The sequence below is a fragment of the Orycteropus afer genome, unplaced genomic scaffold (assembly GCF_000298275.1).
Source record: "Orycteropus afer afer isolate SDZICR_OR568_19922 unplaced genomic scaffold, OryAfe1.0 scaffold00094, whole genome shotgun sequence".
NCBI lineage: Eukaryota > Metazoa > Chordata > Mammalia > Tubulidentata > Orycteropodidae > Orycteropus > Orycteropus afer.
The window spans coordinates 7584172-7605255 of record NW_006921681.1 but is presented as its reverse complement, the minus strand read 5'-3'; the positions used below and the strand labels follow the sequence as shown (position 1 = coordinate 7605255).

Genomic DNA, 21084 nt, shown 5'->3' with positions numbered 1-21084 from the left:
GATTCTTGCTGCCTTCTGGGAGATCAGCGAAACAGAATGACAGCATTTCCCTCTCTTGGTTCCATCCTCCTTGAACCTTCTCTTTCCACCCTTGTGTCTGTCTTCGTGCTCCCACTGTCTCTTGGGGAGCCCCTTCCCTTCTGATCTGGCTTCTGGTCAGCGCACCAGCTCAAGCACAGCAGTACTTGGTATTCCTCTTGACTGTCCATGTTCCTTCCGTTGCCCTCCACTCCCCACAGATCTTTTGATGTGAGTAGAGCGATGTAAGCTGCAGCCTCCCACCCATGCCCCTTTGTATGTGCTGTGCGCTTTCGCCTGTTCCAACCAGGTTGCGCCTCTGACCTTCTCTGGAAAGGAAGGCAGGCATGAATGAGGAGAGCCACATAGAAAGGGCACAAAGTGGATGTTGAGGGGTGGGAGCAGGAGGGCTCTCTGCTTTTCAAGCCCCTTGGGGATGGTTTTCCAATGGTCACCTCTCCTGGCTCCAGGCTCCCAGGTTCCTCACCCCTTTCTAATGGCACCACAGTCCAGCAAAGCCAGGAAGGAGCCTGAGGTCCTAGGTTCCAACTGCTAGTACCATTACACACCCAGTGTTCCTCTTGTGGCTTGCAGAGTTGTTTAAGCAGGAGAAGTGTCTGCCCACATAGGTGTCCCCAAACATGGCAGAGGGGCCAGTGCTTTCCGGGCCCGGGAGCTGACCCCTCCAACAAGACAGACGCTGGGCAAGGCCAAAGGATGCTTGAAAGGCAGTTTTGAAGAGCTGACTAAAGGTGAGGGTAGGCGGAGTTAGAGAGTAACTCTAGGCTGAGTGTCTTCCCCCTGGAGCTGAGCAAGGGCTGAGCCTTTGCCCTCCTGTTCTTCTTGTTGTTGTTGGTGGTGGTGGTGGTGTTAGCCGCCACTGAGTCAGTTCCAACTCATGGCAACTGCATGTACTACAGCACAAGATGTTCCCTGCCCTGTTCTATATTCATGATCATTGCTATATTCAAGTTCATCGTTGCAACCACTTTGTATTTTAAGTGCCTTTCAACTTAGAGGAGTCATTTTCCACCATTGCATTAGACAGTATTCTATTGTGATCCATAGGGTTTTCATTGGCTAATGGTTAGAATAGATTACCAGGCCTTTCTTCCTAGTCTGTCTTAGTCTGGAAGTTCCACTGAAACCTGTCCACCATGTGTGACTCTGTTGATATTTCAAATACCAATGGTATAGCTTCCAGCTATGCAGCAACATGCAAAGCATCACAGTGAAAAACTGATATGGATGGTAGGCATCCTCCTGACTCTCCCTAAAGTCAGTTAGTGGAAGGGAGCCCTGGCCAAGGTTAGTCCAGCAGGCCTAGTGCTGGCAGCAGGTCACTCTCATAGGAATCCCTGGCTTTTGATACTGGAGGAACAGGATTAGCCAGCTGCTTGGGGAGTGTGGAGAAACGGGGGCGCTTGGAGGAGAGGGTGGTGGGGGCTGAGCTGGCTAGGGACAGGGGCAGAGGGTGGAGGAAGCTGCAGAAAGGCTGTAGCCCGGAGACAGACAGGAGGAGTAAGTGGAAGTGACAGGGTCAGGCCAGACCTTTGTCCTGCAGCCTGATTAGAGAGTCTGCCCTGGATTTCTGAAACTTTGGGATGTTGTCGGACAAACTGGAGCTTAATTCTGTCAGAGCGCCGGAGAGATTAGAATTGACATCCTGGGAGCACATTCCTGGCTGGGCACAAATCCAGCCCCTGCTGGGAAAAACCTGTGAAAGCATGGCCTGCCCAGCAGTCTGGGGGCCGCCAGCCCCAGGGGCCACTCCAGCCTGGTGGGCCTGAGCCAGGGGCCTCTGGAAGGCCAGGCCGTGCCTAGTGGAAAGAGTGTGGGCTCAGCATAGCCTCCTCTGAGCCTGCATTGTGGGTCTGAGCCTTTTCCTAGCTGTGTCACCTTGGGCAGAGCACTTCAGTTTTTTGAACCTCAGTTTGCTTATCTGTAAAATGGGGCAAGTCTTCCTTCTGGACTTGAGACAATACCTATTTCAGAGCCTAATGCATAGCAGGCACTTCCTGTGCTGCCCTTTCCATTCAACTTGGAGGTATCACCCCAGAAGCTAGGAGAGGCTTTTCTTCACACTCTGATGCAGGCCCTCCAGAAGGTTTCCACCCAGGGCAGCTCCCCTGGGAGGATGAGATGTGGTCAGGGGACCAGGGTGAGGTGGAGCACCGTAGCCCAAACCAGACTACCTCCGGGAGAACAGAGCACCCCGCTTCCCACTTCCCTCCTGATCCTAATGACTCGTAAATATTGGTAAATATTTTGGCTGATGCAGGCTCTCATGGCAGAGAGCAAAGCTGTCTGCAGTTCAGGACCTACAAATTATTTATTAGAGATCTAAGATGCGGCACAATTATGTGGAAAGAACCCCAAAAATTAAATAAATAAGGCACAAAATAAATAAATAACAGCCGTGCTGGCCTCTTGAAGGCTTGGGGAGCAGCGCACATGATTGCCGTCTTGATGAAATCCCCCCGGATGTAATGAGCTGATTTTCTGCTGTTAATATTGCATCTGCTGATGAAGGATTCGTTAGGATAATGGAACGAAGCTAAAATATAAATGACTCCCTGTCAAGAAGCAGCTTTTGTTTGTTGATCTCCTGACAGTTCCCGGGCCAAGGCAGGGGTTTGTGTGTGCACACGCATTCCACAGCAGGCAGGGCGAGGTGCAAGGCTGGGGGGCTGCCCCCTAGGGCCTGGCTCTCTGGCTGTCTGCTTAGCCTCAGCTTTCCCGGCGAGGTGGAACTCCCCCACTTTGGGAAGCCCTAAAGCCCTGTGGGTGGGACAGACATAGGCTCAGACAATCCCTGCCCATTTGGAGAGCAGTTGGTTGCTGTAGACATGGGGCTGCGATGAAGTTATCTGGGGAACGTGGCAGAGAGGGGCCTGACGGGCCCCATACACGTAGAGAAGCAGCACAGCTCTGTGTGCAGGGAGGGGTAAGATGTGAGGGTACAAACTGATCGGCATTGAGTGAGATTTCCTAAGAAGAGGCCCCATTACTAGAAAACCAGTTGTTGTTGTTAGCTGCCATCAAGTCAGTTTCTGGCTCATGGCGACCCTGTGTACAAATGGAACGAAAACGCTGCCTAGTCCTGCACCATCTTCATGATTGATTGTGGATTGGATGATTGTGACCCATAAGGTTTTCACTGGCTGATTTTTAGCAGTAGATCACCAGTCCTTTCTTCCTACTCTTAGTCTGGAAGCTCCACTGAACCCGTTCAACATCATAGCAACGTGCAAGCCTCCACTCACCAATGGAGGAATTAAACCCGTGTCACCCACATAAAACCATACAAACCAAACCCACTGTCAGAGAGTCGATTCTGACCTCCATCGGGTTTCTGAGGTGGTAAACCTTTACAGAAGTAAACTGCCCTGTCGTCCTTCCACAGAGTGGCTAGTGGTTTGAACCGCCAACCTTCTGGTTAGCAGTCAAATGCCTTAGGCACTGCTCCACTAGAGCTGAACCACCACTGGCCCCAGAACTACCCCCGGCCTTTCCATATTGTCTTTTCTCTGTGCTGTCACAAAGCACAGTTTGTGGAGGCCCAGGACTCTAGAAACACCCTAGGCAGTTCAGGTTGTTCCTTAAAACTGGAGGTAAGGGGGACCCATTTAAGGTTATGATGAGTCCCCCTTCTGCTCTAGCTTTGGCTTGTCTAACACCTCTGCTGAACTGTCATATAAAACTAAAACCAAACTCACTGCAGTCAAGTCAGTTCCGACTCATAGCAACCCCTCCTTGGGTTTCCGAGGCAGTATCTCTGCAGAAGTAGATTACCTAGTCTTCCTTCTGAGGAGTGACTGACAGGTTTGAACCGCCAGCCTTCTGGTTAGCAGTCAAATGCCTTAGGCATTACGCCACCAGAGCTCCTAAACTGCCACATGGGACTAGCTTTTTTTCTCCCTAGCTTCTTAAAGGCTGCACGCTAATAGCACGTGATATTTACTGAGCACTTACTAAGTGCCAGGCCCTGTGCTGATCCTCACAACAACCCCAGAGCGGGAACTCTGTGCAGGCAGAGTCTTGGTTGACCACTGTTCTCTAGGTCCAGGACAGTGCCCGGCACATGTAAGTGCTCAGGAAGTATTTACTGCTTTTGAGGTAGGGAATCTTATTGCCCTCTTTTCGGTTGACATAGCTGGGACTGAGAGGGGTTAGCAACTTGCCCCACCAGCCCACTTGGCAGTAAGAGAGGAGGCAAGATTTAAACCTGGCTCTTGCTGACTCCACTCTTTCCCTTCTGTCTTCCTCCTGCCAAGCACAGGGTCACGCACTCCGCATGGACTCAGTAAGAACCTGGTATTGTCCATGAAGCAGGGACAGGAGTGATCTGAGGTCTTTTTACCTGCCAGAGAGGCTAGGGAAAGACCAGAGTAGGTGATGTCCTTCTGTGCCAGACACTCTTCCCAGCATTTGGAGAAATCTTGTCAACTCCTTGGCCAGAACCACACCTTATCTTAATCTTTGAGGTCCTTGCTGTAGTTAGCGGCTATCAGGTTGCCCCCGACTCATGGCGGTCTGATGCATAAAGGAACTAAGTACTGCCCAGTCCTGTGCCATCCCCACGAACAGGTGTGGATCAGTCCATTGTGACCCATAGAGTTTTCGTTGGCTAATTTTCAGAAGGAGAGTGCCAGGCCTTTCTTCCTAGTCTATCTTAGTCTGGAAGCTCTGCTGAAACACACAAGCCTCTACTCACAGGTGGGTAGTGGCTGTACGTGATTTGCATTGGCTGGGAATTGAACCCAAGATTCCATCGTGGAAGGTGAGAATTCTACCACTGAACCACCACTGACCACTCTTGAGGCCCTTAGAGAGAGGAACAGTAACACAGGCTACTGACTTGGACCCTTTTCCTGGGGAAGGTCAGAGGCATCTCTGCTTTGGTGGGGCTGGACCACTGAGAAATGAAGTGGTTCTTTCTCCTGAGGGGTGAGGAGGCCCCACTCTTCTCCTGAAGCCCTGGAAGAGGACTACCCCATCCAGTTCCCTGGTCAGTCCTGGAGGCTTGACTTAGATCAGTTCTGAGATGGGAAAAAGAGCAGATGGCCAGGTATAGAGTAGGTGGGGGTCACACCAACACCCACCAAAGAAATGAAGGGTCCAACTGGGAGATCAAAGGCAAAGAGGATGAGGAAGAGGACCCACAGTGGGTGTTGAACCAACAAAGCCTCCACCAGCTGCAGGAAGGCAGGGGATCACATTGGATACTGCACTGCTTTTTTTTTTTTAAGTTATTAAAAAATGTCCTGAACCAGGGCTTGAGAGAATAAGGTGGGAAAAACCTCTTTCCTACCTCCAACTCTGAGGAGCCCCAGTGGCACATTGGTTAAGTGTTCCGCTGCTATCCACAAGGTCGGTAGTTCAAGCCCACCAGCCTCTCCACAGGAGAAAGAAGGATCAGTCTGCTTCCATAAAAATTGACAACCTTGGAAGCCCTGTGGGGCAGATCCACTCTATCCTACAGGGTTGCTATGAGTCAGAATCAACACGGTGGCAACAGGTTTTACCAACTCCCCCAACTCTTAAGGTGTCCTGGTCATGCAACAGTTAATTGCTCAACTGCTAACTGAAAGGTTGGGGGTTCAAACCCACTAGTGATCCCAAGGGAGAAAGACCTTACGATGTTTCCATAAAGATTACAGCCAAGAAAACCCTATGGGGCAGTTCCACTCTGTCACATGGGGTCAACTGTGAGTTGAAATCCTCTTGAGGGCACATAATAACAGCAACCCCTAGCTCTTAGGCCTTCCTTCTTGACCCCATTCAGATTTTTCATGATTTTTTGGCCAAATTCCAACCGAGACTGTGCTCGGAGAAACCCGAGAGCCAATCCAGAGGCCCCTCCAGATCCCAAATCCTGGCACGGGGCCGACCCCCTGTGCCCTGTCTGCCTCAAGGTGTTGAGCTGGTTCCTGGGGGATGGGCCAGCACTCTGGCTGCCCCTCAGGCACCTGCTGGGTGGGGCAGCCCCCGCCTCCCTCATTCTCCTGCTAACCACTGTGTAAAAGTTCCCGGCTTCCTTTGACCTTTCTGTTTGGCCTGGTTATGCTGCGGATGCTCCACATGGCTGTCCCTGGGCGTTATTGCCGGGGTAACTGTGTGGCCCTGCCCATGGCCTTTCTCCCCCCAGCCCTCCTCCCTGCTGTACGTTCTATATGCTCCTTCTTTCTTTTCCCGTCTATTTCTCCCTCCCTCTCTCTCCCTCTCTCACTGGGTTCTTTTTTTTTTCTTCTTCACTCTTTTAACATGGTTTTCCTAAAAAGTTTTTTAATCAATCAAATTTGAGGCAGAAAATAGGTTTTGTCACGCCTGGTCCCGGGGTAGTGTGACTCTCACTCAGGCTCCTGACAGCTCCTGAATGCAGGAAGGAGGCCAAACAGAATATTTCTCCAGGAAAGTGCCCGTTTCCATGACGCTGCCTCTTTTTGTCTGCCCTGCCCCCTCCTGGAGCTGCCTGCTGACATGGCCCCAACCCTGTGAAAAAGCCCAAGCCTGAGCCCAGGAGAGGGTGTGCTAGAGGATGTGGGATGGTGGGCTGGGGGAGGGGACAGACACAGCATTTGGGGGTAGGGGTGGCCAACAGCTGCCCCGAGCCTCCTCCATGGCCTGGGAGGGCTAGGGAGCAGGTAGGAGCAGTGGGACTGGGAGCCTAGCCTGGGCTGCATCATCAGCCAAGCCTCATAAATATGAAGCTGGGGTTCTGTGGGTGAGATGCTCCGAGGTCCTGTACTGGATAGTTGGTGGCTCCAACGAGAGGGACTGTGGATGGATGCGGCCCTTGTCCTGGTACGGTGCTGGTCCTGGCTTTTAACCCTCCCTGTCCCCTAAACTCCCTCTTCTGACCTTATCTTCTATTCCCTGCCCATGAGGGCCTTCTCTCCACCTCCTAGTCCTCCTTCCTGTCCTCTCTCTATCCTGGAGGAGCCTCTGGTGCCTCCTGCTCTCAGCCCACAGCCTCCCCACCCCCCCCACACACACACCTAGAGTCCCCACAGGCCTCTGAGTCTTCCCTCCCTGTCCAGCCGACACTCATCCCCCTTCCCATCTCTGCCTTTCACCCTCTCCTCTCTTCTCTCTTCTCTTCTCCCTCTCTTTTATAATTAATGATTAGTTTTAATTGGTTTGCTTAGGCAGCCTGACAGCAAATTAACAGAAGCCAGCCCAAGGCTGCCAGGCTCAAGTGGGGACCGCTGTACTTCAGCACTGGCCAGGGCAAAAGACAGGCAAAGTTGTCCCTGCAGTAGGTAGGCTTTCAGAGAGAGGGCCAGGCCACACCTGGGCGAAACAGTGGCCAATGGGGAGAAGGCAACAGGATCCCCATGTGCGCACATACAGCCACAGCACCAGGCTCACACATGTCAACTTGGTACTTGGTTTTTGTTCTTGCATCCCCTTCCATGCTTTCCTTCATGCAAAGACATTGCCCAGGAGATGAGGGTTAGTAGAGGTGGGCAGGTTCCCTGCCTATAGAAGGGGCAGGGTTTGAATTTGATAGCATTTTCATTTGTGCTACAGGTTGATGGGGCTCATAGCTCAATGCCTGTGGCACATGGTCCTGCTTTTTCACGTGGACAGGAGGGAGGAGGTCACAGGCTGTTTTCTTGGTTACCTTGGCTGCCTGACTACAGTTAGCCTCCATGGCCCAGAAGTTCCAAGACCAATACTGCTGCACAGAAGCCTGAACCTTTGGGTCCTCAGTATTCTGATCAGCGTATGTAGGATTAAGAACGTTGGATAGGTAGACAGGTGGATGGATGGATAGATAGATGGCAGGCAAAGAGTGGGCATGTAGGCATTTCTTGTTCACTCTCTCGCCATGGTCATCCCAGAGCCACTAGAAAAGGGAAGAAAGGATATAACTCTTCTTTCTCAACTAGAAGAAGTTTCACTTCAGCCTCCCTGCATGTAGGGCCCTGCTCCCCTCTGGTCTTCCCAGCTGTTGTACCCTGGCCTTAGAGTCCTCCCAAAACTGCATCAGCATTCTGGTTCTCTGGCAGGCCTAGGTCCACCCTATCACTCACTCTCATGGGCTGGAAACAGACAGAAGGGATAGTGAGGGACAGGAGCAGATGCCTGGACAAGAGGACAGACACAAAGTTGAACTCGCGAGTACTTCCCAGGCCCCACTGGGGTTCTGAATCCATCAGTATCCCAGGTCCCGCCCAGAAACTGGCCTCCTGCTCTCGTCAGCCAGGCCACCTGTCGCTGGGCACTCAGGGCAGGACCCCAGTACACGTCCTGCTCCCTGTGTACAGAGCATCTCTGCCCCTCCCACCCCGCCTCCACCCCCCACCAACTCCTGGAAAGTTTGCTTCCCGATTGTTCTGTGTGATCAGATCTGCAAGTTGCTCTCTAAGCTTCTTGTCACATTTTGACTTAATGAAGTGCAACTGCTGAGGGATTTGGGTTCAGCGCTCCGGTCTCCCGCGCTCCCTTGTTGTCAGAAAACAGGGGTGGTTGGGGACGGCAACACTGCGCTGCAAGTCGTTATCATTCCGGTCAGTCTGTTTAACACAAAATTAAACAAAGAACTAATTAGTGCCTCATGAATTAATAAATGCACAGTTGCCGGGGAGGATGGGAGGGGAGAAAAAGGTGGTGGAAGGGAGATACTGGAGTTGTGGAGTTGGGGGGCTTTGGGGGGTTCAAGGGAGGCTGGCTAGGGTGCCTGGAGAGATCTCAGGCCAGTGAGAGTGGTATGGCCAGGGTGGTGAAGATGGCCTAGTGGTGGCCCTAGGCTGGCGGGACATGAGCTCTGACACCATGCCCGCCTGTCTGCCTACCACCTCCCAGTGGAGGCCCTTGTTCCTGTGCCCCTGCCATGCTTACCCCTCCACTTCATCCAACTCTTCCTCTCCAACTTCTTCCCTTTTGCACTTTGTCTGCCTCTCCTCCCAACTTCCTCTCTGCTGCCCCCTGTCTCAGCTGTCCTCCTAGCTCCCAGCAGCCCCCATTCTTACTAACTGAATCAGCTGGGCAAGACAGCATCTGTCAGCTGTGGAAGTCTGCGACCCAAGGGGCAACCCTTCCAATCTCCCAATCCCAAGGGCCCGTAAGCCACCCACAGCCCTGTGCCTGGCAGGGTGGATTCCACCCTGGGTGGGCATCCTTCGCCCAGCAGCCCAGCAAAGACAAGAAGAGCTAGCAGAGGGCTGAGCCCCTCCTCAGGAGGATGTGTCAAGAATAATTAGTGTTATCTGTCTAAATATGTCCTGGGAACCGAAAGAGCAGGCGGCGGGACTGGGTGGCATTCCGGAAGCCCAGTCCAAGGTCACCTCACCTCCTGCAATCCCCCCAATCTGATTTGGGGATTATACAGCCTAAGGAAATTGGTGCTGTTCCTCTTGCATCATTGATAAGCCACAAATGAGGGAGAGGGTAGGGAAAAAAACCACAATAACCAGAAAACCCTCCCTGAGCAAGGGGTGAATTCTGAGGTACAGGGGCAGGGCACCACTCAGGCCTGGGCAGGTGGGCCAGGTCAGCAGGCTGAGGACTTCCTGTCCACATAAGGAGTCTGTCCCCTTTGAGCCTGACTCCCCATACTCCCTCTTTGGACTGGAGGGCCTAGAGCTGGCAGGTTGAGTAGTGTTGGCTAAAGACCCTCCATAATGTGGTACTGTTTTCCCTCTCCCTACCTGGACCCCCAGCTTGGGTTGGTGTAGCCCATCAGTAGCACCCCAGGGTGGATGGACAGTGTTGTTGGGCCACCTACCCCCATGGGGTTGGGGCTTCTGGGTGCCTTGGTCACTGGCCAACCTTTTCCCTCTGCCACTTACAATAGCTAATAGCTTTAGGTCTGACATTTTTACCTGCAGGGGCCAGGAGAGGAGAATAAAGGATTGGGGGGCTGCTGTATTCTGCCATTGTCCACAGGGACCCCTGCTTAGCTACAGCAGCTGCCCAAAGTCTCCTGTGGGAGCATGTGGGCCCTGTAACCAGCACCCCCACTCCCAGAACGCCAACCTCTGCCTCCAAAGTGGAATGTGCTCAGCATGGCCCACCTCTCTAGTCAGTTGGGGGCATCCTGAAGACCCCATTTCCACTGTGATCAGCCCCTACCATTTTTGAAGTCTTTTCAAAATTTGGTGTCTATTTAAATGGACCCAAATCAGTGCTGACTCAGCACATCTGGATTCTTGGACCTTTTTGGCCCTCCTAGGGCATCAGCCTCTAGGCCTGCAGGGTGGCAGGACCACACAGTAAGCAAGGAGGGTGTACAGTGGGGCCAGGGGATTCCTTCCTTGAAGACCTGCACGCTAATAGTGCTCCTCTCTGCCTCCCCAGGATGAAGTGACACCCCGAGCTGCACACGAGGAGCCTCTAGGACCCGGTATAAGGTAAGGCCCTGATCCTTGTGTCCTGCCCCACTGATGACCATCACTGGAGACCGGTGTCACCTGGGCTGGGTCCAGGCTGGCCTGGTACTCAGGGAGGGAAAGAATGATGGGGACAGAGCCACACTGCCTGTCTGAGTCTGGCTGAGAAGATGGGCCACATCAGCAGCTTCTCAGTTTGGATGCAAGGCTGGGAGTGGGCTGGGGATGTGCGGATGGCGGGCCTTTGGGCAGGGAATGTGTTAAGGAAACATGGATTGAATGGGGCATCTGTTGTACCAGGGCTTGGGTAGACCAGCAGGCACCATGCTTGGCTCCCAGCAGCAGCTATCTGCTCTTCTTAAAGCTCAGCTTGTAGTTTATACTTAGAGAACCACATGGACATGAAAACCTTAGACTCTAGCCCAGCCTCTCTCACTGGCCCCAATGGCCTCCTCCTTCCTCTTTAAGAAGATGACAAGGGAGGGTTCTGTAGACCTGAGACAGAGCAGGCAGCTGGGTCCGGCCTGTGCCTAGACCCAGAGCTCCCCCCAGCTGGGCACACAGGGCTGCTCTGGCCTGGCTGGGCCTGCATAGGCGGCCTGGGTCCCCTGGGTGGTGCAGGAGCTGAGGGGCCACCGGGCCTCTGGCCCCAGGCAGGGCCGTGTCAGAGGTGACCGGTGGAACGCCAGTGTTATGTAAATAGCGGGGCCTGCCCGGCGGGCGAGCTGGCTGGCTGCAGCCATCCATCATCCAGCGCGGCGGGGCAGGGGACAGACGCGGCACCGTGCGCCTGGCTCCAAACCTGTTTGTTTTCCCTTTGTCTCCCGCATTTCGGGGGCCCGGCTGCGACCGGCTCTGGGGTTTTGTCCTGGAGGCCCCCGCCCCACAGGAGGACGGGGGAAGGGAGGCGGTTCGCCCGGCTCCCACCGCGGCATCTCTTTGGGACTTCAAAGGCTCCCCCCAGTATTGTCTGAGCCTGGCGGGCAGTGGCCCTGAAAACGTGATCAGAGGCGGCCCGGTGTAGGGCAGGCCCGGCCCGCGCCCTGCGCTCTCGCTGGGGCCAGTGGATTCCTCCCTTTGCCGCCAGCACCACCCTGGTTACAGCGCTGATCCCGGTCTCTCCCCATGCCTCTCGCTCCTTCTGGCCAGTCTGGCCCCGGGCCCCCCACCCTGTCCTTCTCTCCTAGCCACAGCCTGGCTCCTCTCTCAGGGAATCAAAGATGCCTGTGCTGGACGACTCCACCCTTTCCTATCCTCCATGAGAAACTGAAGTGCAGTGGAGGGTTTCTGGGATGCTAGAGCTGGGACCTGGACATCTGTTTTCCTTGCCAACATTTGTTCTCTTTCTTTCTTCTTTACCCTCTGTTAGTCATGAGACCTTATTCTACCCTGAGGCCTCTGGGCTGAATTCTGCCCAGCCCTGCCCCCACCCCATAGCAACTCTGGTGGGCTCCAGCTTGGATGGCATCCTTGGGCAGTGGGATGGAGCCAGGCATCCCAGGGCCTCAAAGATAAGTCCTTCTCTGGAGCAAGAGGTAGCAAACTTGGCCAAATCTGGCCAAACCAAATTTGGCCCACTGCTTGTTTTTGTAAATAAAGTTTTATTGGAACGCAGTCACACTCATTGGGTTATGTATTGTCTACAGCTGCTTTTGCTCTACAGTAACAGTTGAGGGGCTACAGGAAGGAACTGTTTGATCTACAAAGCCTAAAATATTTACTCTCTGGCCCTTTACAGAAAACTCTTGCCAGCCTGTGGTCTGGAGGTTCAGGCTCTTGTACTGTGTTCTGGTCTTCTGTGAGACTGCTGAGAGGATCAGGCCTTTGGAGACTGCAGGCCTCTTGCTGTAGTCCTGGCCTGGTTTGGGGCCTGCTTTCTCCCTGCTCTCCAAGGGTCTCATCCTCTGCTCAGTTCCACCTGCCTAGAAGTCCCTGCTGTTTCTCTGCTCAACAGCCACCCTGGGCTTCAGAACTCTTGCTCCTATTGTCCCAAGAGCCCCACGTCTCTATCCTGCAGCTTTTAGGGAATCCTTTACCCTCAGATCCAGTTTCCTTTTCTATAACGTGAGAAGCAGAATATCAACTTTGCAGGGTTGTTGGGACAAGAAATTGAGTTACTGTGACTGAGAATGACTAGCCCAGGAGCCAAGAGACAGTGAGTGTTTGTGTTCCCTCCTTCTCTCCTTCCTCTGCTACCACCCAGAGCCTAGGTCCCCAAGGTATAGGAGGCTGCAAGTTGCATGAAGTTCCCCACCCTCTGCCCCAGGAGCTCTGAGTCTGACTCCTTTGCGGAAATGAAGCTCCTAATTCCAAGGAGTGCTGTGGGAGGAGTGTGCTCACCATGGGTGGTGGACTGGGAGCTGTCAACGTCCTCTGTTCAGTCCCAGGCTGGCCATTTATGCCACAGGGCCCTGGCAGTTGCATAGCCTCTCTGAGTGCCACTTTCTCTGTCTGTAAAGGGGGGGGAGGGGTGGCGCTGACTACCATGCTCTCTGCTCCACAGGCTGGTTGCAGAGAAGAGCAGAGATGCTTTGGCAAAGGTGGTGACAGTGGTGTTTGTGGGGCTGCTGAGAGTGAAGCAGGCTGAGGCATGAGCGCGGGTCCGAGTTAGTCCTGTTCTGTGAGAGGTGGAAGCAGCCTGCAGTTCTGCTAAGCAGGCTCTGGGGGTCACTCTGGGTGCTGGCCCTGCATCGAGTCAGGGACCAAGGCCGCCCTGCCACTTTACTACTGCTATGAGCTCATTGGGAGGCCAGGCTCCAAGCCCTGGAGGAAAGGCTGGGTGGGTGGGAGGGCAGAGGAGGAGAGGGAAGCTGTCAGAGGTCTGAGATGGGAGCCAGCCCAGTGGCTGGCGGGTGCCCTGACCGCCCGCTCCCACTGGGCCTCTCTCTTCCTCTCCTCTTTCTGTGGCCTCCTCACCTTTTCTCCTCCAAGCCTGCTTGCCGAATCCCACCAGCTTCTTTCCCCCCGTCGCCTTCCCACTACCCAAAGCACCCCCTTCAACTCCATGGCGCTCTCTCTTTCTGTCTCTCTCTCTCTCTCTCTCTCTCTCTCCTTTTCATCTACTCGGAAGGCTTTACTTTACTTCCTTGTCACCCTAATTGATTGCATTAACCTTTCAGCGTATTGGATTTCCCCGGCATCGTGCAGAGAGCCCTGCGCAATATGCTTATAATCTGAGCCATAATGGACAGTTTGCAGTCAACAAGCCCCTTCTCCCATCGGTCCCGTTGACATCTCTCTTGCCTCAGGCCACCAGGGCCCCTTCCCCCTCTGGCAGGGGTGGGCAATAGAATGGGGCCAGGAGGAAGTGGACACACCCTTGGAACCCTCCCATGGATTCCCTGCCTCTCCTTGCCCTGGCTCTGCCCCTGGCCCTGCGGAAGCCTCACCAGGCCTTCTGTCTCTGTGCCTCCTCTCTGCTTTGCTGTCTGCTCCTGGCACCCTCTCTGTCTAGTGAGTAGCTGACAGGGCCACCTTGGATTTTGTTAATAAGGCTCCCTTGATCCCACTTAGACTGTTCCCAGAGTACACTGACCCTCCCTTGCTTGCCCAGGAGGCTTTGGGGAAAGATGATGGTGACCAGGAGGTGGAGGGTGGCTCTGAGGAGGAGTCAGAGATCTCTAGCCTTGACCAGCCCCTGAGCCAGCAGGAGGCCCCTCTGGACCTTCTAGAAGCTGAGTCCACTCCTGCCAAGGGTATAAGAGCACAGGGTACATAGAAAGAAGGGGTCTGCCAGAGCCAAGGGAAGAGAAGGAGGAGGACATGTGGGACTGGCTGTAGGGGAAGGCAGCAGCAGCAGCTTCTCCAGGTGGACCAGAAAGCAGGCCCTGGGATGCCTAATTCAGCCCTGTGACCCACGCCAACCCTGGGGTCATGTGACTTGGGTGCCTTGGAGGAGATGTCACAGAGTCTCTATTTCCCATCAGACATTTGGGTGAACAGACCCACCCACCTTCATGAAGGGAAAAGAGTTATTATATGGGCAGCAGTTTTCAGCAGGGATCCAATACCCACAGAGCAGTAAACCACAGGGAGAGAGGCCTCTGTGTGGTGGGGTGGGCTGGCTTCAGGGGCAGGCTGGAGAGAAGGGAAACCAGCTCCTCAGGCTGAGGGGAATGGTCTCCCTTGGCCGGTTGCCAGCTGGGCATCTGCTTATCCAGGAGTAGGGCAGAGGTGCCAGCTCCATGCCAGCCTGGTCATGGAGCTCAGAAAGACCTGGCCCCCATCTGTCCTGGCCAGGGCTGCCAGGCCTCAGACCCACAGCCAGTCAGTGGGTCTTCATTCAAGACAGGAAGAGTGTCAGGTTGAATGTATTAGTGTCAGGACAGAGCAGGATAGAGCTCCCATTCACCCTGATACTACATCCTTCCTCCCTTCTGGTCCCTCCCCTGCCCTCTGTCCATCAAATTCTCCTTCTGACCACCCGCCCCATACCTCCCATCACTCCATCATTCTTCAGGGCAAGCTTGGCCAAGAGGGGGCTAGACCTCGGCCCTTCCCATCCTCTTACAGGGATTTGGGGGGTGGGCAAAGGGCACAGCAGGGAGAAGCCAAGCAACGAATTAAAGTTTGGTGATTGTCAGTGTCAGAAGAAGCTAAATAACCCTGTAACTAGTATGAAGGTGAATTCACGGTCTGCCGCACATGGAAAATATGAGTGCTTTGCAAGATGGGGAGTGCGTGTGGCCAAGACAGCCGCCTGCCATGGTGGGCGGCTTCCTCTCCAGGGACCCCAGGGCAGGGCAGCAGGAAAAGGCCGTGGACTCTCCCATTCCTACCAAGAGGCAACTGCCCAGGAGCCCTGACCAAATATCTTGGGGCAACTCAGCTGCTTGACACTGGCCTGGACTCCAAAGAACCAGAGAGACATTTATAAGTACTAAGCAGTCCACAGTCTTGGACACCAGGCCCTGGGATGCCCACTTACCAGTCCCGATCCCCATTAATAGCAAATCTTTATTGAGCACTTACTCTGTGCCAGGCTATGTGCTTACAATAACCTATGTGAAAGTTCTATTTTTCTTGAGATGTAATTCACAGGCCATAAAGCCCACCCTTTCCAAATGTACAAGTTAGTGGTTTTTAGTACTAGTCACAGAGTTGTATAGCATCACCACTACCTAATTGTAGAACATTTTCACCACCCCAAAAAAGAGACCCCATAGCCACAGCCCCAGGCAACCCACTAGTTCTGATCCCTTTTGATGCCGAGAAAATAGAGAGTCACAGAGAGGGTCAGTGACTTGGTCAAAATTGCACAGCCAGGAGAGTGGTGAAGCTGGGGTTTGGACCCAAGCAGTCAGACTGCAGAGCTCCATGTGGGACCACATGGATGTCCTGGCTGGCCCCCATGCACACACGTGCCCTACCACATGTTTCTATTCAGTATGGGCTCAGGCATGTACATACACCATCCCAACATGTAGGCCCAGCATATATTTCTCCTCCTCTCCCGGGTACGCTTGTGGTTCTGGACAGAACAATCTCACACCCCTCTTGAGGACACCAACCTCCCCTCCTCTGGAACTCTTCCTCTGCTTCTAGACAGGAGGGTTGGCACAGGAGCAGGCAGCTGAACAGAGGAGCTGAAGTGGCCAATGAGACCTAGAGGGTTCCGGAGTTTTAAAATGAAAATTCTCTATATCTCCTGTGGCTGATAATTGTCACTGAGATCAAATGCCAACAGCACATTCCAGAACAGATTCCTGCCCGGGTCAGGGCCACAGACTGAGCCCACAGGGGCAGTTTGACTCGCTCAATTCCCCTGCTTCTGTCTGTCCTTCTGTTCGTCTTTCTCTTACTCTCTCTCTTCTCTGCTTTTGTCCTGTTTCTTCCCACTCTTTTCCTTCTTTTACCTCCCTCCGTCTCCTTCACACCACAAAACTTGAAGAAGAAGAAAAAAAAAGCTTGTATGGCCCTTCTCTTGCACTTACAAAATTTGGTAAATTGTGACACCGTCACTGGCTCTGATAAGAGATAAATACAAAGAGGAGCAACAAAGGGAATGGTAGACCTGAGAGAACCAGGCCAGTGGATTTGGTTTGGGACTTTTTTCCTCCTTCTTCTCTCTCCCTCTAAAGCGGAGGATCCGGCCGGGCCAGTTTGGATATTTATTAAGAAAAAGCCAAAGATAATTAACTTTTTTGTTTTTGTTTTGTTTGCGGGTGCCTCCCCTGCCGGCACTCCTGACTGCCTGGCAAATTAAACCAGCTTCTGCTCTCTGGGTGCTGGGCTGCCGGCTCCTCTGCTGTTAGCCGCCCGAGACTGCCAGGGCCATCCGCTGCCCACTCAGCCACCTCTTTGGGTTTCAGACCTGGGGTCAATTTATGCCACCTCTGATGCCACCTCCCCAGGCTCTCCTGACTCTCAGAGCACCCTTTAGAACAGGGTAAGTGGCCTGTGGGGAGGGAGGAGGAGGAGAGGCTGCTGTTTGGAGTTGTGGCCAGCACTTCCCTAAGAGGACCTGGGGGTGAAAAAGTGAGCCTCTCTCATGGGACAAGGTACTTCTTCTAGCCAGGACAGGGCTGTTGGCTTCCTGGAAGAGGGTAAGAAGAAAAGAGAACCAAGCATGGGTACAGGAGAGACTAGATCTGGGCCTACCAACACCACCAGAATCCATGCCCTTAGGAACACTCCGGACAAGATTCTGGGCCATGAATCCATCCCGTGAGATCTGTCCTTTCTCTACATCAGCTCCATACTCCTGCCTCTGACCCAGCACATAGCATCGGGGGCCAGCAGTGGTTAGAGACCAAGTACTTAGGTAAGAAGCTGGCTACCTCTGCTTTGTAGCCCCAGAACCACTCAGAACCCTGGGGCCAGGCACACCCTGGGCCTTGGCCCTGTCCAGTATGCCAAGAAGGTGGCAGTTATAGAAGGCTTGGTGGGGAACAAGGTTGAGGGCATCCCAGGAGCCAGGACAGCCAAAGTGAAGAAGGCGGGGCCTCCCTAGGGGCCAACTGGGACTGGGGGTGTGGTTTGCCCCTCAGTTTAATTAATATGCCTGGCCCCTCCCCTCCTTGGCCCTCTCTTCCCTCCACCCCCCTGGCTTCCTCCCCACTGGGGAAGTGGAGCCATGGGAGGTCCCTCCAGGTGAGGAAACTGCTTTGGAGCTGGGCACAGAGAAGAGGGCATTTTTCAAGGATCTTGCTGGCCCCCTTTTTTTTTTTCTTTCCTCTGAAATATAAGGATGTGCAATTTTTTTGGTTTCAATTTAGCATTGGAGAATTTTATAATTTAGTAATTAAAATCTCTGATAGGCTTTAGAAATTGCGGCTAATTGAATTTAATGGGAAGATGATTTTCAATTTTATTTGATTACCGGGACCCCTGGCATCGGTATTTATGGGAAAAAAATGGGAAATGTGCTGTGTGGGCTAAGATGGCATAATTGAATTAGGGATAATCGGATTTCTCCGTCATGAATTTCACTATAATTTTCCTATAATTTTCCATTAGATATCTAGTTTACAAATATTCACAAAGAAATGAAGCTCTTTCGGAATGGAGATTGCTGGCTAACAGGATTAGGGGGCCGGGCGTGCGGCTGTGCCAGCCCTCTATGGCCATAATGCAATCCCCGCGTCTGTCTTACACTTAGCGTGGCCTCAGCCTCTCATTTCGCCACCCACTTTGCTGTTCCTCACTCCCCTTTGTTTCCTCCTCGTCCCTATTTGTCCCTTGGCCCGGTACCCACCTGTGTTGTGACCCATGCCCTCTCGTGCCCTGTGAAGAGATTTTCCTGTCCCCCTGCCCATGCCATGTGTCTCTCAACTCTGCCTCCACCTCCCCACCACTGGCTCCTGTCCACAGTCTCCCCTCACTTCTGCTCCCCCGACACCCTCCCTCCATCACATGCAAACACACAGCCTCTCTCACAGGTGCAAACACGCTCGTTCACATGCACACACGATCCTTTGGCCAAGGCTTCTGTGCCCTGGCCCAGTCGCCTGAGAGGGAACCAGTTTATTGGGATCCTGGGGTGGGGTGCAGGAACAAAAGGAGCTTTGTTCCAGTTTATGTGAAAGTTACAAATTCAAAATGAGAGCAGATAAAACCTGAGATACCTGGTGTGTAAACAGGCTGGTGAGTGAAAAGGCCCCAAGGGGGGGGAGGGAGACAGAATGAGTGGGCCAACTGGGGTGTGCGGGGAACAGGAGCCAAAGATGGAAGCTGGACAGGGAGAGCTGAGTTGTCCCTGATACTGATGTGGGGTGCCGGAGGGGGGGAGGGGTCGGGTCCCACCCGTGGGTGGGATTGCTTTCCGGTTTCCAGCCTTCTTTTTCTCTTCAGTGGGTGGTGTCTAGGAGGAGCTGGTGGCTCTGTGCCTAGGGCCTGGAGACCAGTAGAAATTGTGCCATTGGGGCTTTCCATCCCTAGAGACCGAGGTGTAAATGTCCTCATTGGCCTGAGCCTCAGGATGGAAGAGGTGTCACTGGTGCAGTGGGAAAAGCAGTTGACCTACAGTAGCTTGCTCTCACCACTTGAGGGTTGTCAAGGCCAAAATGGGCCATGGCCTCAACAGTTGTCTAGGCCTCTCCCCTTCATACAAACATACACACCCAGACAGACACAGCGAGATGGATCTGGGGACCCCTCTATTACAGGACCTCTGATCCACACCCCCACAACCTTGATGCTTCAGCCTCCCTCAACCTTCTCGGATTATAATTCACAAAGGTGGCCTCCTTTTCTGTCTTTTCTGACCTCCTGTCCTTTATGGGAGGCCCCTTGCTCCTGAGCCAAACTAGTAAATTTGTTGCAGTTGACATTGGCCATTCTCTTGACAGGGCAGAGGTTTTCCAGGCAGCCCCACGCCTCCCCCCACCACTGGTGGACACTGGTGGGTTTCTCTAGCTGGCCCTGCCTGCTCTGCCTTCCTCTCTAGCCGTAGGCCGCCAGGGACCTCAAAGTTATGGGAAGCTAATCTAGTTGGTCTTACCTAGGTATTTGGAAAAGAAAACCATTTTCTTTTCCCTTCCTATGCCTTCCTCAGGGATAAGGCCTGTACTCTAACCATCATCAGCAAAAGCCCAGAGAGATATTCACAGCCAACCAACAGGTTGTGCAGGTCACATATGCAGGTAGCTCCCCATACACACAGACTTCTTCAATGCACCCAGAAATCACCGCCTTCTTCCCTGGTCTCTTCAGGTTTCTGTCTACATCCCAGATGCCCAGATGGGAAAGCAGAGGCTCAGGATTGGGAGCTAGGTGTGGAGTTGCCTGTGGTTACAGACCCATAGTCACAAGGGAGCAGAGTCCTTGCTTTGGAGAGTCATGGGCGGGAGCATATACAAGGGTGCGTGTGTAGCCCAGAGCAGCTGTGCTCACAGACAAGCCAGAGATCTCATCTGAGGAGGAGAAGCACATGACCCTCTCAGCCTGGTCACCCTATACCAGCAGTTGAGCATCCAGATCCAGCCTTTGGGGAGCACGTGCCTTGGTTTGTCTAATGGGCTCTCTTCCCTTATTCAGGGCTTTTGTTGTTGTTGTTGTTGTTGTTAGGAGCGGTCGAGTCGGACCCGACTCATAATGACCCCTCCTTAGGTGCTGACCCCTCCTTGGGTTTCCGAGGCAGTATCACTACGGAAGTAGATTGCCCCATCTTCCTTCCAAGGAATGGCTGGTGGGTTTGAACTGCCAGCCTTCTGGTTAGCAGTCAAGTGCCTTAGCCACTATGCTAAAAAGGCTTTTAGGGGAGGCTAAAAATAAAGCTTCTCAGCCTCTGCGGGGACTCTTTGTACATAGGAGTGGGATGGGCCTGAGGGTGGACATCTGTATGGCACCCAGGAAAAGGCAGTAAAATAGGGTAGGATGCTAAACTCCTATGAAGGCCATTTGGAACTAAGGAGCAATCAGAAAAAGAATGAAGAAAAATAAGGGGAAAGTAGGAGAAAGAGTAGATTGTTAACTCTCTGACATCTTTGCCCCAAGGCCTCCCTGGGCCCCTCCCTTTGCAAAATAGAAATATTGCAAAACTAGGCCAGCACCATTTTGCTAAATACTGCCCAAAGACCAGAGAGCACCTGGGCCCTCATCTCATCTGAGGGTTGTGTGACCTCTCCTGAAATAGGAGAGAAAGAGAAGGGAGAGCAGCTAGGAAAAGGGGTGGGGAGCAGTGTGGAGTGTGTGTTTGTGTCTGCCTTTCATTAACACAACTGCCGGACTCCTTGCTCACCTGGCTCCCTCTTTCCTTGAGCCCCTCCAGACCCAGGGTAACTTGGATCACTAAAACTTAAGGCCTCTCAGCATATACGGCTACAGCAGGGACTTCTGAGAGTGTGTGGGAGCCATGGCAGTAAGAGCTACCAAACTGCTTTCTCTGGGGAACAGCAAAGAGAGTACAAAGTGTTTGGTCCAGCCATGAGCTGGGAGAGGCAGGAAATGAGGTCGATGTCTCACAGGTCATAGGGCCTGACCCCGAAAACAGGGGGACAGGTGGCAGAACGCTGGCACACTTGGTTGAGGAGTATCCATGTTTGAGGCGTGTCTGTCGAGGCCCTTCGTGGGACCCCCAGCAAAGGCAGAGGAGAGAGTAAGGAGGGCAAGAAGGAAGCCCAGGTGATGCCACAGTTCTGGGGTGGTGATGCCCGGGGGTGTGAAGGTAGCGGAAAGAGGTCCTTCCATCCCCACCCCAGCGCCCACCAAACCCACCAAGTGGCTGAACCTCGAGGCACCTCAAGGCTGGAGGTGACAAGCCAGGAGATAAGGGCTGGGCGCGGGG

At 53.4% G+C, this 21084-nt stretch overlaps 1 protein-coding gene across 1 annotated transcript in view; it reads left to right on the top strand.

The window, feature by feature from the left end:
* The window catches only part of CASZ1 (castor zinc finger 1), a gene marked incomplete at its 3' end in the record, with an annotated part of 91360 nt that overhangs the window by 8080 nt on the left and 62196 nt on the right, over positions 1-21084 (top strand). Inside the window, exons 3-5 of the mRNA XM_042781187.1 lie at positions 10327-10379; positions 12862-12931; positions 13912-14053. Coding sequence (XP_042637121.1) covers positions 10327-10379; positions 12862-12931; positions 13912-14053 — 265 coding nt within the window. The remainder of the gene's footprint in view (positions 1-10326; positions 10380-12861; positions 12932-13911; positions 14054-21084) is intronic.